We start from the raw sequence: 13,457 nt of genomic DNA on the forward strand, positions 1-13,457 counted from the left end.
AATTATCTAGGGATATCCTTCTACTAAAGTCAACTTTAATTTTAGTAAAGCAAGTTTCCAGTGTTAAACCAGAGTTGCCCAATCTCAACCCTCTCTTTCAACACAGCCACACTAAAAACCACAACAGCTGCTTAACAGCAACATGCATGGTTTCAGCCCCAGCCTTTCTCAGCTGGGCTCTTTCAGAGAAAAAGCCCCAATAACCTAAGGCATCCATTGTCTGTAATGAACTAACTTCTCTCCAATGCATTTAGAATGGTGCTAGTCATCTAAACCATCCTTGGAAGAATTGAGAAAACAGTTACCTCGAACTCTGAGTAAAAAGCCAATCCAAACCTATGTCCTAGTGGAGACAACAGTTTATTTGCTTATACCTTTTCATCGTTTATTTTGAGGGTTTTTGTTAGTAGTAACAGCAGGAGACTTGTCCAGGCCTCCCGATGGCTTTCAGAGTTCACGGTGATAAAATAGGAGAGAGCATCACTGCACACGCTAGAAGAGTCAGAGAGGGAACAGGGGAACAAAAGATTAACAGCTCACATTCTACTGGAGCGGAGAACGCTTTATCCCCGCAGAGTATTTACTGAGCGCCTGCTCTGGCTGTGCCATCTTGAGCAAATCACTGAACCTCAGTTTCCTCAGCTATAAAATGGCGATAAATAACTGTACCAAACTGAAGGGGCTGAAGATTAAATGAGCTAAGTGTGTTAAAAGTTAGCTGAGCCCAGACCTGGCACATAGCCAGGGTTCAATCAGTGTTCACAGCACAAACAGCACGAGAGCTTATAATCCACAGTTAATTATAACCTGCCTTTCTCATATCACACACACTTGCTAATATTTTAAACATGTTATGCTAAAAACTTAACATTTATGTATCTCCTTTAGAGAAACTTTATACAACTCTCTGGGAAATTCTCTTTTTTCTTAAAAATCCTTACCCATGGGTATTTTTCCACTGCTTTTCAGAGAGAGTGGGGGGGCGGAGACAGAGAGAGAGAAACATCAATGGGAGAGAGACACATCGATTGGCTGCCTCCGGCAGGCACCTCGACCAAGGCCGGGATTGAGCCTGCAACTGAGGTATGTGCTCTGCTTATAGTTGCACAAGAAGCTGGGTGGCAAAAATCTACTTTTCTGCCTCGGAGCTCTCAATGGCGTCCCACTGTCTCCCCATAATCAGAGTAAGTGCATCCTGGTGTATGATTCTGAGACAGTCCTCACGGAGAGGATGGCGTCAGAGCTGACAGTGCAGAAAGAGAACCTAGTAGGACTCCACTCCAGGCCTCCTGACTCTGAGTTCAGAGCAGTTTTCACTGTCCATGTTTCTGCCCTTTAAGAAACTTACAAATTAAAGAAATGAGGCCCTGCCCTCTTCAGGGCATTAAGAAAAGTGAAATGGAAAAGTCCCCAAAGACAAGGAAGAAACACAAAGGAAAAGTCTGAGAGAACATCAGTGTGTGGATACTTTTCTCCTACACTTTTCAATTTACGGATTGTTGGGGTGCATTCTGTGTTACAGATAAGAAATTTAATCAGAAACCAATTTTCTTACTTTAAAAGTCGCTGCTGTATTTCTTCCCAGGAATCCCTGCGGTTCTCATCAACGTACATTCGAAACAGGATCCTCAGACAACAGGCCAGGCTGCTGGTTTCTTGTTTTAGAAGGTTGGGTTTAGACTTGCCCTTAAAACCTAGGGATCAGATAGTCACTGAAATTGTGCACACTTCTAGGTTAATGATGAAAAACCATCTGGGAACCTAATCTAGTTACTTTAAAAAGTACCCAAACAGCTCATATTCTTATTCTTATCTCAACTGTGATACCCGGCAAAGGCACTCCTGACGGCTCATCCATGCTCTGTATCAGATACACTTCATTCCTCTCTGCCTGGTTCTCCCCTTAGCCTCTGCTCACTGGCTGGTGAAGCCATTTGTTTCAGCTTCTCAAGTATAATAGCTCTTAAGATTATAGCATATGGCAAGATTTTTTTCCCCACAAAGCACACACATAAGAACACATTTTTTTTCTTTTTTTAAAATACGTTTTTATTGATTTTAAGAGAGAAGAAGAGGGACAGAGAGATAGAAACATCGATGAGAGAGAAACATCATCAATCGACTGCCTCCTGCACGCTCCCTATGGGGGATTGAGCCCAAAATGTGGGCATGTGTCCTGACTGGGAACTGAACTATGACCTCTTGGTTCATGGGTCCACGCTCAACCACTGAGCACACTGGCTGGGCAGAACACATTTTCTTAAACAAAGCAGTACCAATCACAGAGATGTGCAACCCACTCTCATAGGCAAGATCTTATTATAAGCAAAGACAACATATCTAGATATTTTAAAGTTACAGAGAAAAACGAGATTTAAAAATTGTGTGTTAAAATAGGCATTTGGGATTAAAGTAATGGTAATAACACAAAAATTTATATAAAGTATCACTTTTGTGTAAAGTTAAAAAAATGAACCTCCACCATCACCCCAGAATTTTTGTATATATTTCCTAGAGGTGGGGAAGAGAGTGAACCCCTAAAAGCTTCAGAAAATATATGAATGCCTTCTGTTTCTCCTAGACTACCACACTTATATCATATCACTATAAAATTTTAATCTAATGTAAAATTTTTTGACTTGCTACATCAGTTCTCTTTCAATTTGTTTTTCCATCAAAAACTTACTGAGAATCTCCCATGTGCCAGGTAATATTCCTGGTACCGGGATAAAATCTATCCAGCATTTCCTTTCTTTCTCCCTCAAGCATGAAAATATTTGGTAAGCTATTCCAGCTATGTTTACAATATCAGGAATCTCCCAAAGACTTTAAGGTTTTAGAATGATGGCCACTGTGGCCACCTGTCCTATCTGCTGTGTGTCCTTACCTGCTCGCCATAGGACAGTCCGCTGTTCGTAATTGGAGTTGAAGGCTTTTGAGAATGAATGGGACTCCTGCAAACAGTCCAGCAGCTTGAAGAGGTGCTGGGAAGACATGCACTTATACATGCCCTGATCCTCCGTCTCTATGTGGATGTCTGCATCCAGTGTGTCTTGCTAGAGAGGGGAGGAGAGAGGGCAAGTGAAGACGGCGGAATGCTTTTGGACACTGTAATATCAGACAAAGGCAGCCATAACTCCCCAAAAGCCGCCCTCTGTGTAAGAGACTTCACTCCTCAGCACCCTGAACTAGTTTCCATTTGGACTCTGCTCACTGGCTGCTGAGAGGACATACTGAGCTCTTGCATGGTGGTGGGCTTTGCTGGCCGAAGTTTCAGTGTGGTTAGTATTGCCTTCATGGCATGAACACAGTGTGTATTTCTTCAATTATCTCACTACAGGAGTGCACTGTCCTCTTTTTATTTTATAAAAAAACAAAAAAATCAAACTGTAGTATATATAATAGAAGGTATAAGCCTCAAAATATACTCGCTGAAAGACAGAAATTATTAAACAAAGCCTAACTGGAATCTTTAGCTTCATCAGGTTATCAATGAACTGAAGTTCAACAACTGTTTTCCAATGTGAGGGAAGAACTCATAAAAACATGTATGAAATGCTAGAAATTTTTATTGAACACACTGCCTAAGATGTGAGATGTAATTAGGGATTTTATACTCTAGGAATGGACCCCATCCTCCTTATAAGGGTGGAGTCTGCAATACGCTCTGAATTGATCTGCAGAGTCATACAACACTTATAAATATCCAAGCTGACTTCTTTGCAGAAATTGACAAGCTGATCTTAAAATTTATATGGAAATGCAAGAGACACAGAGTAGCCAAAATATCTCGAAAAAAGAGGAGCCCTGGAGATCTTGCCTCCTGGCAATGTCATCAGTTTGGCTTAAATCAACTCTTATTTAAAAAAAAAAAAGGGCAGCATAAAGTTGGAAGACTCATATTTTCCAATTTTAAAACTTAATAAAAAGCTGCAGTAATCAAGACATAAAGATAGACATAAAGATCCATGTAACAGAACTGAAGGTCCAGAAATAAATCCTTACATTTATGTTCAAGTAATTTCCAAAATGGGTACCAGAATAATTCATTGGGGAAAAATAGTCTTTATAACAAATGGTGCTGGGACAACTGGATATCCACAAAAAAATAAAGGTAAACTCCCCATCTCCCATCATATAGAAAACTTAACTCAAAATTGGATCAAAACCTAAATGTAGGAGCTAAAATGATAAAACTCTCAGCCTAAATCTTTGTGACCCTAAATTAGGTTTTATACAGGAGAAAATAGTTGCAAACATATGTCTGATAAGGGCCTAGTATCCAGAATACATAAAAACTCTTACATTCAACAATATAAAGATAAATAACCCAACTTAAAAGTGGCCAAAGGATTTGAATAGACCTTTTCCCAAAGATATAGAAATGGCCAAGAAGCACAGAAAGATGTTCATCGTCAGTCACTAGAGAAATAAAAATCAAAGTCACAATGATACCACTTCACACTCACTGGGATGACCGTAATAAAGTAACCACTATCGGTGAGGATGTGAAGAAACGGAAACCTTCATACACTACTGGTGGGAATGTGAAATAGTGCCGCTGCTTTGGAAACAGTCTGGCAGTTCCTCAAAAAGGTAAACTTAGAGTTACCATGTGACCCAGCAAGTCCACTCCTAGGTATACACTCAGGAGAATTAAAAACATATGTCCACATGACAACTTATATACAAATGTTCACAGCAGAATTATTTATAATAACCAGACAATGGAAACAACCCAAATGGCCATCAACTGTTGAATGGATAAACAAAATGTGGTATAGCCATACAATGGAATATTATTCAGTCATATTTAAAAATAATGAAGTACTGATAGAGGCTACAACATGGATGAAACTAGAAAATACTACGCTAAGTTAAAGAAGCCAGACATCGAAGCTCACACAGTATGATTCCATTAATGTGAAATATCCAGATTAGGCAAATCCATAGACAGAAGGTAGATTTGGTTAGTGGTTACCAAGGGCTAGAGCCAGGAGGGACTGGGAAGTGACTGCTGGTGGTTAGGGCATTCCCTTTTGCAGTGACAAAAAATATTATGGAATTAGACCGTGGTGATGTTTATACAACTTTGTGAATATACTAAAACCACTAAATTGTACACTTAAAAAATAAAAAACAAAAACAAAAAAGACAGTCTTTGGGGTGGATCTAGCCCACAGATGTGTTTTGTTCATCAATAATTATAGTACTTAATTAGGCGACTTCCTATATGAAAAAATCTTCATTTGGGTTCCTCTTGAAAAACTGGAAGACTGTCAGGACTTGACTCTCCTGCAAGCAACACACCACTGGAGCTGGGAGGTGGCTTCTGTTCCAACTAGTCCAGAGCTCTGTCACAGTCCCACCCAACCTGTGCTCACATACACAGGATCTGTTAGCCCCTGAGGCACTTTAGTTTGAAACCCCTGGTGTAAGGTTATTGTCCACATTTTGGACATTCAATTCTCTATTTCCAAGAATACTGTGTACATAGAAGATTATATATATATAAAACAAAATGTGAACCTTCTTAAGGAAAAAGTGGTATTATTATCCACATATATTTCTCTCTCATTTATGGTTAAATTATATGCCAATGATGAGAAACAGTCCCTGTGATTAGTAACATTCAAGGTGGGAGGTGGCACCTGAGCAGTAGTATGCTGGTAAATTGGCTCTCCAGGGAATAAAAAAAGAAGCCCCAACTTTTAGTGTTTGTTGATTTCTGTGGTGTAAATACTTCCATCACGGCTGATTTTAAGCTACCAATATGATGTTGAACATGTAGCTGGGAAGAGACGAGCATGACGGGCCCTTGCGAGCCAGTACGAGCTGGTTCCAGCACCCTGCTGCATGTGCACAACCTCCCCATGGACAAGGGTGCTCCCCTCAAGCCCTGCTTTTATTACCTGGGCAGCAACCATGTGCTCTGCATCTTCTTTTTTGCTCGTTGCTGGGTAGAACACGATGTTGTCAATGGCCTGTATCAATTCCAACTGGACCACGCACTTGATGAGGAGGCTGGCAAACAGTTTCTGATCTATGTTAGATGATAAAGGTTAACCCTAATAACGATTCAGCCAGCACTGGGTAAACATTCACTGGGCTCCCACTCTGTCCTCTTCTACCCCTTTCAGTGGTTATCCATCTTTGACTAGTTAACAATTCTTTATGTATAATTTTCCCTGTTCAAATTACTAGTGTGGTTTCTGCCTATTGACTAGACTCTGAGTAGTGCTGCATCCATCTTTTCTTCTCAGTCCCTGGGCTCAGGGGCACCCTATGTCAGGCACTTCATGGGTGTTGGTTGATTTAACTAAAAGTAGAGTAAAAGTAGAGATTTCTTATTCAACTTATTATATAGAATCAGAATGTGGAAAACATTCAATGAAGCATTTAGTGACAGCAAACAAGACGGATGGGTCATCTCTTCAAGTTTTTGAAAGTGGCTATGAAATTATATAAGATCTCTAAGCAGAATTCACTTTAATTAAAAAAGAATACAGTGGAGTTGCAATGTTGTAACTTACACCAATTGAATTATGCCATCTTCGACCAAAAATAAACACAAGGAAAGAAAACAATACGAACAGTGTTCTGTCTGCTGCTCCACTCACTGAGCTGAAGCCCAGATGGGAGGCTGAGATGGGAAGACTGGGAGAAACAAACACTGGCAAGGGTCTTGAGTCCCAGGCATCTCTCAGAGTATAGATGTTTTGCTGCACTGAGAGTGGTTCAACACTTGTTTCTACACACAAGCCAGCCCTTTATCTGGAGCTGATGAGGCAACAGTGCTCACGCTCTCATGGACACTGGGGAAACTGGCTGTGCTGCAGTTACTGGGAACAGTGCATCAGGCTCCAGCATGGTGCCTTTTTAATGCATTTCAAGGGGGATTAGTTTTTATGCCTTCAAAAGATAATGAACACACATGGTTTTGTCTGATGTGCTGCTTCAGAAGTTAATGGCAATGTTAACACCTACAGCAGGGCATGCTGAAAGAGGGTGGATATGTTAGGAACAAAAACAATGGGGCACACAACTTTAAAAAGAGCAGACTTATACCAGAACAGTTCTGATTTCTCAGTCAGCCAAAGTGTGCTTGAATCACAACTCTACTACATATTTCAGGTCATGCATCGGTCTGAGTCCCAGGCTACTCCAATGTAAAACTACCACTTGAGGGCTAGCGTGAGGATTACATGAAGTCATGCACACAAAACACACTGTACAGTGCCTGGCTCATAGCAACTGGTAAACCTTTTTTTAAAATGACAGATAATAAAAACACCATAAGCAACACTAAGACACAAATTGGTAAAAGCGATCTCTACACATAAAGAGCTCCCCTAAACCAATAAAAAAAGAGCAACAATCAATACAAAATGAGCAAAGACTATGAACAGATAGTTCACAGAAAGGAAAACAGAACTGGTTCTTAAACACACTAAAAACGGGTCAGTCTCACTCATAATTAGAAAGCTGCCAATTAAAATTATTCCAAATATACCAAATATCACCTAGGTGTTCCCACAGATCAGGTAAACAAGTGTAACCTTAATGGGCAGCAATCTGGAATTATTTGACAAAATGGCAAATGTACTTATCAGTTAACCTAACAATCCAATTACTTGGAATTTATTGTACAGATAAATTCACAAATGACATATATTAGGTGATTCATGAGGTGTTGATTGTAATACAAAAAAAGTGGGAAAAATATAAATATCCTTTGGTAGTGAACCAATTAGGCAAATAACAGCTACAGCCTGGAATAACACACAATAGCATAAAAGGATAGGAAAGCTCTTTAGGTACTGATTTTGAATGAGCTCTAAGATATATTAAGTGAAAAAATAATAATGCATTATATTCCACAATTTGCATAAAGAGAATTCATATATATGTATATATATTACATATATTTGTGTGTATATGGATATGTACTTCTTGCATATGAACAAATGTCTCTGGAAAGGTATGTGAGACACTGGTGACACTGGCTGCCAGATAGGGAAGAAACTGGCAGACTGAGGCACAGCATGGAAGAAAGGCTTATCACGTTTTACCCTTTGGTGCCTTCTAAATATCTGAATCATGTAAATGTGTTACTTATTTAAAATAAATAAAAACGACAAAAAAGTGACCTTACTTGCATATGGTCTACCTTTCCAGCTCTCATCAGTGGGGTTAGAGAGTTGGCTCTGGCCTCTCTCAGAGGCATTTTTATCTATGCTGCTTAAAGACTGGCGGTCCAGATCCACATCCTAAAAGTAAACCAGAGAGAAATACAACGTTCACTTCTCTTCATCTGCAATTCAGTGCCTGGGCCTGTTTTAACACTGAGGCCCAACTTGAATTTAAGTGTCTTGCTCAGCTTGATGTACAATTATACTGCATGCTTAATGTGGCACTTCTCAGAGGTGGCATAGGAATTACCAATTTCAATTACTTCTTCCCTCCATTAAAACTTCACATTTCCTTACTCCAATTTAGAAGGCATTTCTTGGCATATGATTTAACAGTGAGCACGACCAAATTTTAATGAGATCAAGTTAAAAAAAATAAACTAGTGCTATAGCTCACTTTTTTTCCTTTTTAAGCTGACTGCAGAAGACAAAGTTTAATAGCTATGTATGGTGTCGGGGGGGTACTAGACTTATTGGGGGAATCACTTTGTAAGTTATATAAATGTCTGAAACTAAGATATTACTGAATATGTCAACTGTAATTGAAAAAATAAAAAAATAATTAAAAAATAAAGTTATAAAATGAAAAAACAAACAAAAACACACCAGAAAATGTTTAAATAATGGGCTTCATTTTTAAGTTGTCATATCCCAAATGCCTTTTGAAATCCAATGCCCTTTTTGTTATTTTGGAATAAAAGTTAATATTACAAACACCCTTGTAAACCAAAGTATTTTACAGCGAGACTTGGAGGAGGATAACAAATAAGATAATTACACCAAAGTATCTATAGCAGTGAGTACCAGAATTGACCTGTCCAACAAGGGAGAATTCACTAAATAAATTATAGTAAGGTGCAGCTACTGAAAAGGCTGTTCTCAGAGAATATTTAAGAATGTGGAAAATGCTCACAATGTTAAGTAATCCATTATGTGCCAAGTGAGCTCAAATTTCCGACATGTGAGTTACGTGTGTGCAGTCAGTCACATAAAGAAGAAACTAGAAATGTTTTGTGGTTTTTATTGAGTGAGGCAACTTATTTTCTTAATATTTTTCTGTACTTTCAAAAAACTGTTAATGAACATATATCGTTTTTAGATATTATAACCTTTTTAACTCACTTCTCATCAGGAAAGCACAAACTCTTTGGGCTGCTGAATTTTTACTATAAAATGAAACTAGAAAAAAGAGAACCAAAAAGAAACCTTACCAAATGTTTTTCTGATGAGTCTTCCTCCATTCCTACAGGCCTCCATGTCAGCAAACTTGAGAAAATGCAAGAGAAGGAAAATGATCACTTGAAAGGCAACACAGAGCTTTAAGACATCCACTGAACATAGAAACAAATCATGATAATCACACTAACACTTACACATGTGGGATGGTTGTTTTGAAAATATCCATCATACAACTGCACGTTTTATCCCAGACATCAGGACTGAACTTCTCTCCATTGGATATTACTAAGTTTTCTAAGCAATTTGTGCCTGATCGAGCCAACTGCTCATTATCTGCAAAAAAACCCAATATTTATCATCAAACTTCAACTGCCATTTATTCCAACCAATCACTGATGTTTCGTGTTGTGAGATGGAGACTACAACACTGGAGAGTTTATAGGCTTTTAATTAATGCTACCGACAGTATTAAAATTTTTATAGTTCAAGTGGGCTATAAAGAGGAGAAATTATTTATCATAGCTTTACTGCTAGGGATTAGAAGGTCAACATTTTGCTACCTAATTAACTGGCTTCTTGTATGAGAAATGGTAAAAGGGGATAGAAAATATCAGAACAGTGTCTCTAAAAATTTAGTCACTCAAACTCTACTTTCCTAATTTTTGCCATATCAGTATCAACTGCTTTATCATTTATTTTAAAACTGAGTCACTTTTTGAAAAACTTAACTAAATTAAGCCTCATCTTAATAAGCCAAAACTCTCAAATGCATCCAGGTCTAATGTGCTGTGTGGGTATTTTTCCTAAAACACACTAAAATAAACACCTAAATACTCAAACAAAAGATGTCCATTGATGACGCTGTTGATCGTGACTCCCATAGTACCTTTAAAAAACATTCAAACATACACAAAAGTAGAAAGAATAGTGTAATATGCAAAAAGGTACATCTTTTAAAATATAAAAATAACTACATCCCACCTTAAAGAAATATTTTATAAACTGACTTGGTTGGGAGATTGTTTATATGTTCTAATTAAATTTTTAAAAATACATTTTCACCAATTAAATGATACACTGTACTCCTTTGACATTAGAGCCATGCTTTTATGTATGGAAAAAATTACTCTCGCATGAAGGACTATGTCAAGATAAATGATGACGCCTAAAGACACAGGTACCTTGTTTTACACACCACTGCAACTGTGCAAATATATCAGAAAGAAGAACTTCATTCAAAGCTTCATAAAACTGGGTAAATACGTCACAAATAGCATAAAGTGCATGATTGCAAGTTGTTGTCATCCACTCAGATTTCTGAAGAAAAACAAAAACAAAAACAAAAAACAGTAAAAAGATAATGTTTAAAGGCCACTCTGTCCCATATATCATTGGCAAACTGTTCTGGAAAGCAATTTGGCAATGTGTATCAACAGTTTTACAAATGCTCACACCCACTGACGCAGCAACACTACTTCTAGGAATGAACCCTAAAGAAATAGTCAAAGACTTGTGGGTGAAGGTTATGTTTATCACACTGGTATTTATACACTGTAAACACAGATACAAACTAATGTCCAGCAACGTGGCAACTGAGTACATCCATATGACAGAACACTAAACAGTCATTCAAAGTATTACTTACAAAAAGTTTTAATGATTTGGAAAAAATGAATATGAGGTTATGCTAAATATACCATATATCAAAAATGAATGGACATCTTTCCAAGAAGATATAAAAATGGCCAACAGCCACATGACAAGGTACTCAACATCACTAATCATTAGGGAAATGAAAATCAAAACCACAATGAGATATCTCTTCACAGTTGTGGCATTCATCAAAAAGGCAAGAGATAAACGCTGGAGTGGAGGTGGAGAAAAGGGAACACTTGTGTACTGTTGGTGAGACTGTAAATTGGTATAGCCACTATGGAAAACAGTATGGAGGTTCCTCAAAAAATTAAAAACAGAACTACCATACAATCCAATAAATTCTACTTCTGGACATATATCCGAAAAAAACAAAAATGCTATGTTGAAGAAATATCTATATCCCCGTGTTTGTAGCATCATTATTTATAATAGCCAAGACATGGAAACAACCTGAGTGTCCATCAACAGATGAATGGATAAAGAAAATGTGGTGTATATATACAATGGAATACTCTTCAGCCATAAAAAAGAAAGAAATTCTGCCCTGGCTGGTGTTGCTCAGTGGTTACAACGTGGGCCTGTGGACCAAAGTGTCACGGGTTCAATTTCCAGTCAAGGGCATGTACCTGGGTTGCAGGTTCACTCCCCGCCCCCAGTAGGGGCGCATGTGGGAGGCAACCAGTGGATGTGTCTCTCATATTGATGTTTTTTTTCTCCCCACCCTTCTCCCCTTTTCACTCTCTCTGAAAAAGCAATGGAAAAAATATTGTCAGGTGAGGATTAAAAAAAAAAAAAAAAGATAAAAGGAGATAAAAAAGTTACTCCCCCATCTTAAAATCTTGAGCTAGAATGCCCTTTCCCCAGGAGAGAAATAACAAAGACAATGAGTAACATCACACATCCTTTTACAAAAGGCCTAATATTTACTGACATCTTACTGCAACTTCATATTAAAAACCCTTTTAATGTGTTTTTGAAGGGACTGAGTCACTCTACTTTTTACTGACTGTTCAGAAGTTGATACGAACCAGACAGGTAAGTGGACCAGTCAGGTACCCTGGTGATCTGGCAGGTACGATGTCTGAAGGTCAATGGGCAGAGTGTGGTGATTAATTTCCTCTCACTCGTCCTCAGAGAGGGAGGGTTTCTTACACTAGTTGATATTGGTAGAAGAGTGACAGGAAGGGTGTTTCCATTTTTAAAACACACCTCAAGCGGCTCAGTATTTAAGACTTCCATGTAGATGAGGGCACAAGCCCCAAGGCAGACAAAGGCCAGAGAGGCTTGTCTTCCATCTCATCCAGGACAGTACGTCAGTCATCACCTACCTCTGACTGTTGCTCCGGGAGTTTCATATTGTCAAAAATCCTGAACACGATTCTGAACAGGTCCTGCCACCAGTGCTTTTCAAAGGTGTGGCCATAGCTCTTCATGATCTCGAACATGACTGTGAGTCCTCTGAAGGAAACAAAGCCAGGTGCAGAAGAGGGAGGGGGAGGGGGAGAGAGAGGGAGAGGGGGAAGAGAAGAGAATAGCAGAGAAGAGAGTAGGAGAGTATGGGGTCAGGTGAGTAGGTGACTGAGGCTCATTCAGTGACAGGAGAGGAGCCACCCTGGGACACAGTTACCTTGTCCGAACATCTAGCTTGCACCTATTGATGATGCAGGAGAGCTCAAATAGGATGGGGAACCAGCCTCGTACCCAGACTCTGTCACCAGGAGCCACATTCATGTCATCGCTTGTGTATTCTTGTAGCACCTACAAGGAAAGTCACCTCTCAGATGCAGACTATGCAAGCAAAAGAAAGGAAGTGAAAGGGAACTACATAGGGAGGAAGGCCTCACACATCCTCTCCTAAAAACACCCATTCATCAAGAGATGCTTCAATATCTTAGGTCTTTCTGGAATGTTACTACAGTACTTAAAGTACTACTTAAAATATTAGCAGCAGCAGCTACTATTACTGAGCACTTGCTATGGGCCAGGGATTGTGAAGGCGCTCTACATGCTTTTATAATTCTCGCAATGATTCTGAAAGGAAGGGAGAAATAATGGTCCCATTTTATAGATGAGTCAACTGAGGCACTAAGAGGTTAGGTAAACTGCCCAAGGTCATACAGCTAAGAGCTGGCAGTCTTTCCACAGTCTGGATGTGAAGCCCTATCTCTAAGATTTCCAACCCTCTGCTCTGTAACCAGTCTTGAAGTGGTATTGTCTGTTGTAATAGAATTTCTTTATCTAACATTAGGCAATTTCTCTGTGCTTCAGTTGACTCTCCTGCACAATGGGGATATAACTAACCACCTCAAAGGTCTGTTGTGGGGATTAAATACATAGTACCTAGAATGGTGCCTGACATGTAGTAAGTGCTCAGTCAACAGTGGCTCTCATTACCATCATATCTTAATGAGCTGTTGTGGGGACCAAGCA

At 39.0% G+C, this 13,457-nt stretch overlaps 1 protein-coding gene across 2 annotated transcripts in view; it reads right to left on the reverse strand.

Annotated features, from left to right (window-relative positions):
* Positions 1–13,457, reverse strand: part of ARFGEF2 (ARF guanine nucleotide exchange factor 2) — a 76,634-nt gene that overhangs the window by 1,367 nt on the left and 61,810 nt on the right. For both annotated transcript variants that reach the window (XM_087818692.1, XM_016197352.2), the window contains exons 29-38: positions 12,655–12,785; positions 12,356–12,485; positions 10,553–10,688; positions 9,566–9,704; positions 9,404–9,458; positions 8,156–8,270; positions 5,913–6,043; positions 2,888–3,056; positions 1,556–1,694; positions 375–492 (exon numbers count right to left, since the gene is read on the reverse strand). In XM_087818692.1, coding sequence (XP_087674818.1) covers positions 375–492; positions 1,556–1,694; positions 2,888–3,056; positions 5,913–6,043; positions 8,156–8,270; positions 9,404–9,458; positions 9,566–9,704; positions 10,553–10,688; positions 12,356–12,485; positions 12,655–12,785 — 1,263 coding nt within the window. The remainder of the gene's footprint in view (positions 1–374; positions 493–1,555; positions 1,695–2,887; positions 3,057–5,912; positions 6,044–8,155; positions 8,271–9,403; positions 9,459–9,565; positions 9,705–10,552; positions 10,689–12,355; positions 12,486–12,654; positions 12,786–13,457) is intronic.

The sequence above is a fragment of the Miniopterus natalensis genome, chromosome 7 (assembly GCF_054644295.1).
Source record: "Miniopterus natalensis isolate mMinNat1 chromosome 7, mMinNat1.hap1, whole genome shotgun sequence".
In the NCBI taxonomy this organism is placed as follows: Eukaryota; Metazoa; Chordata; class Mammalia; order Chiroptera; family Miniopteridae; genus Miniopterus; species Miniopterus natalensis.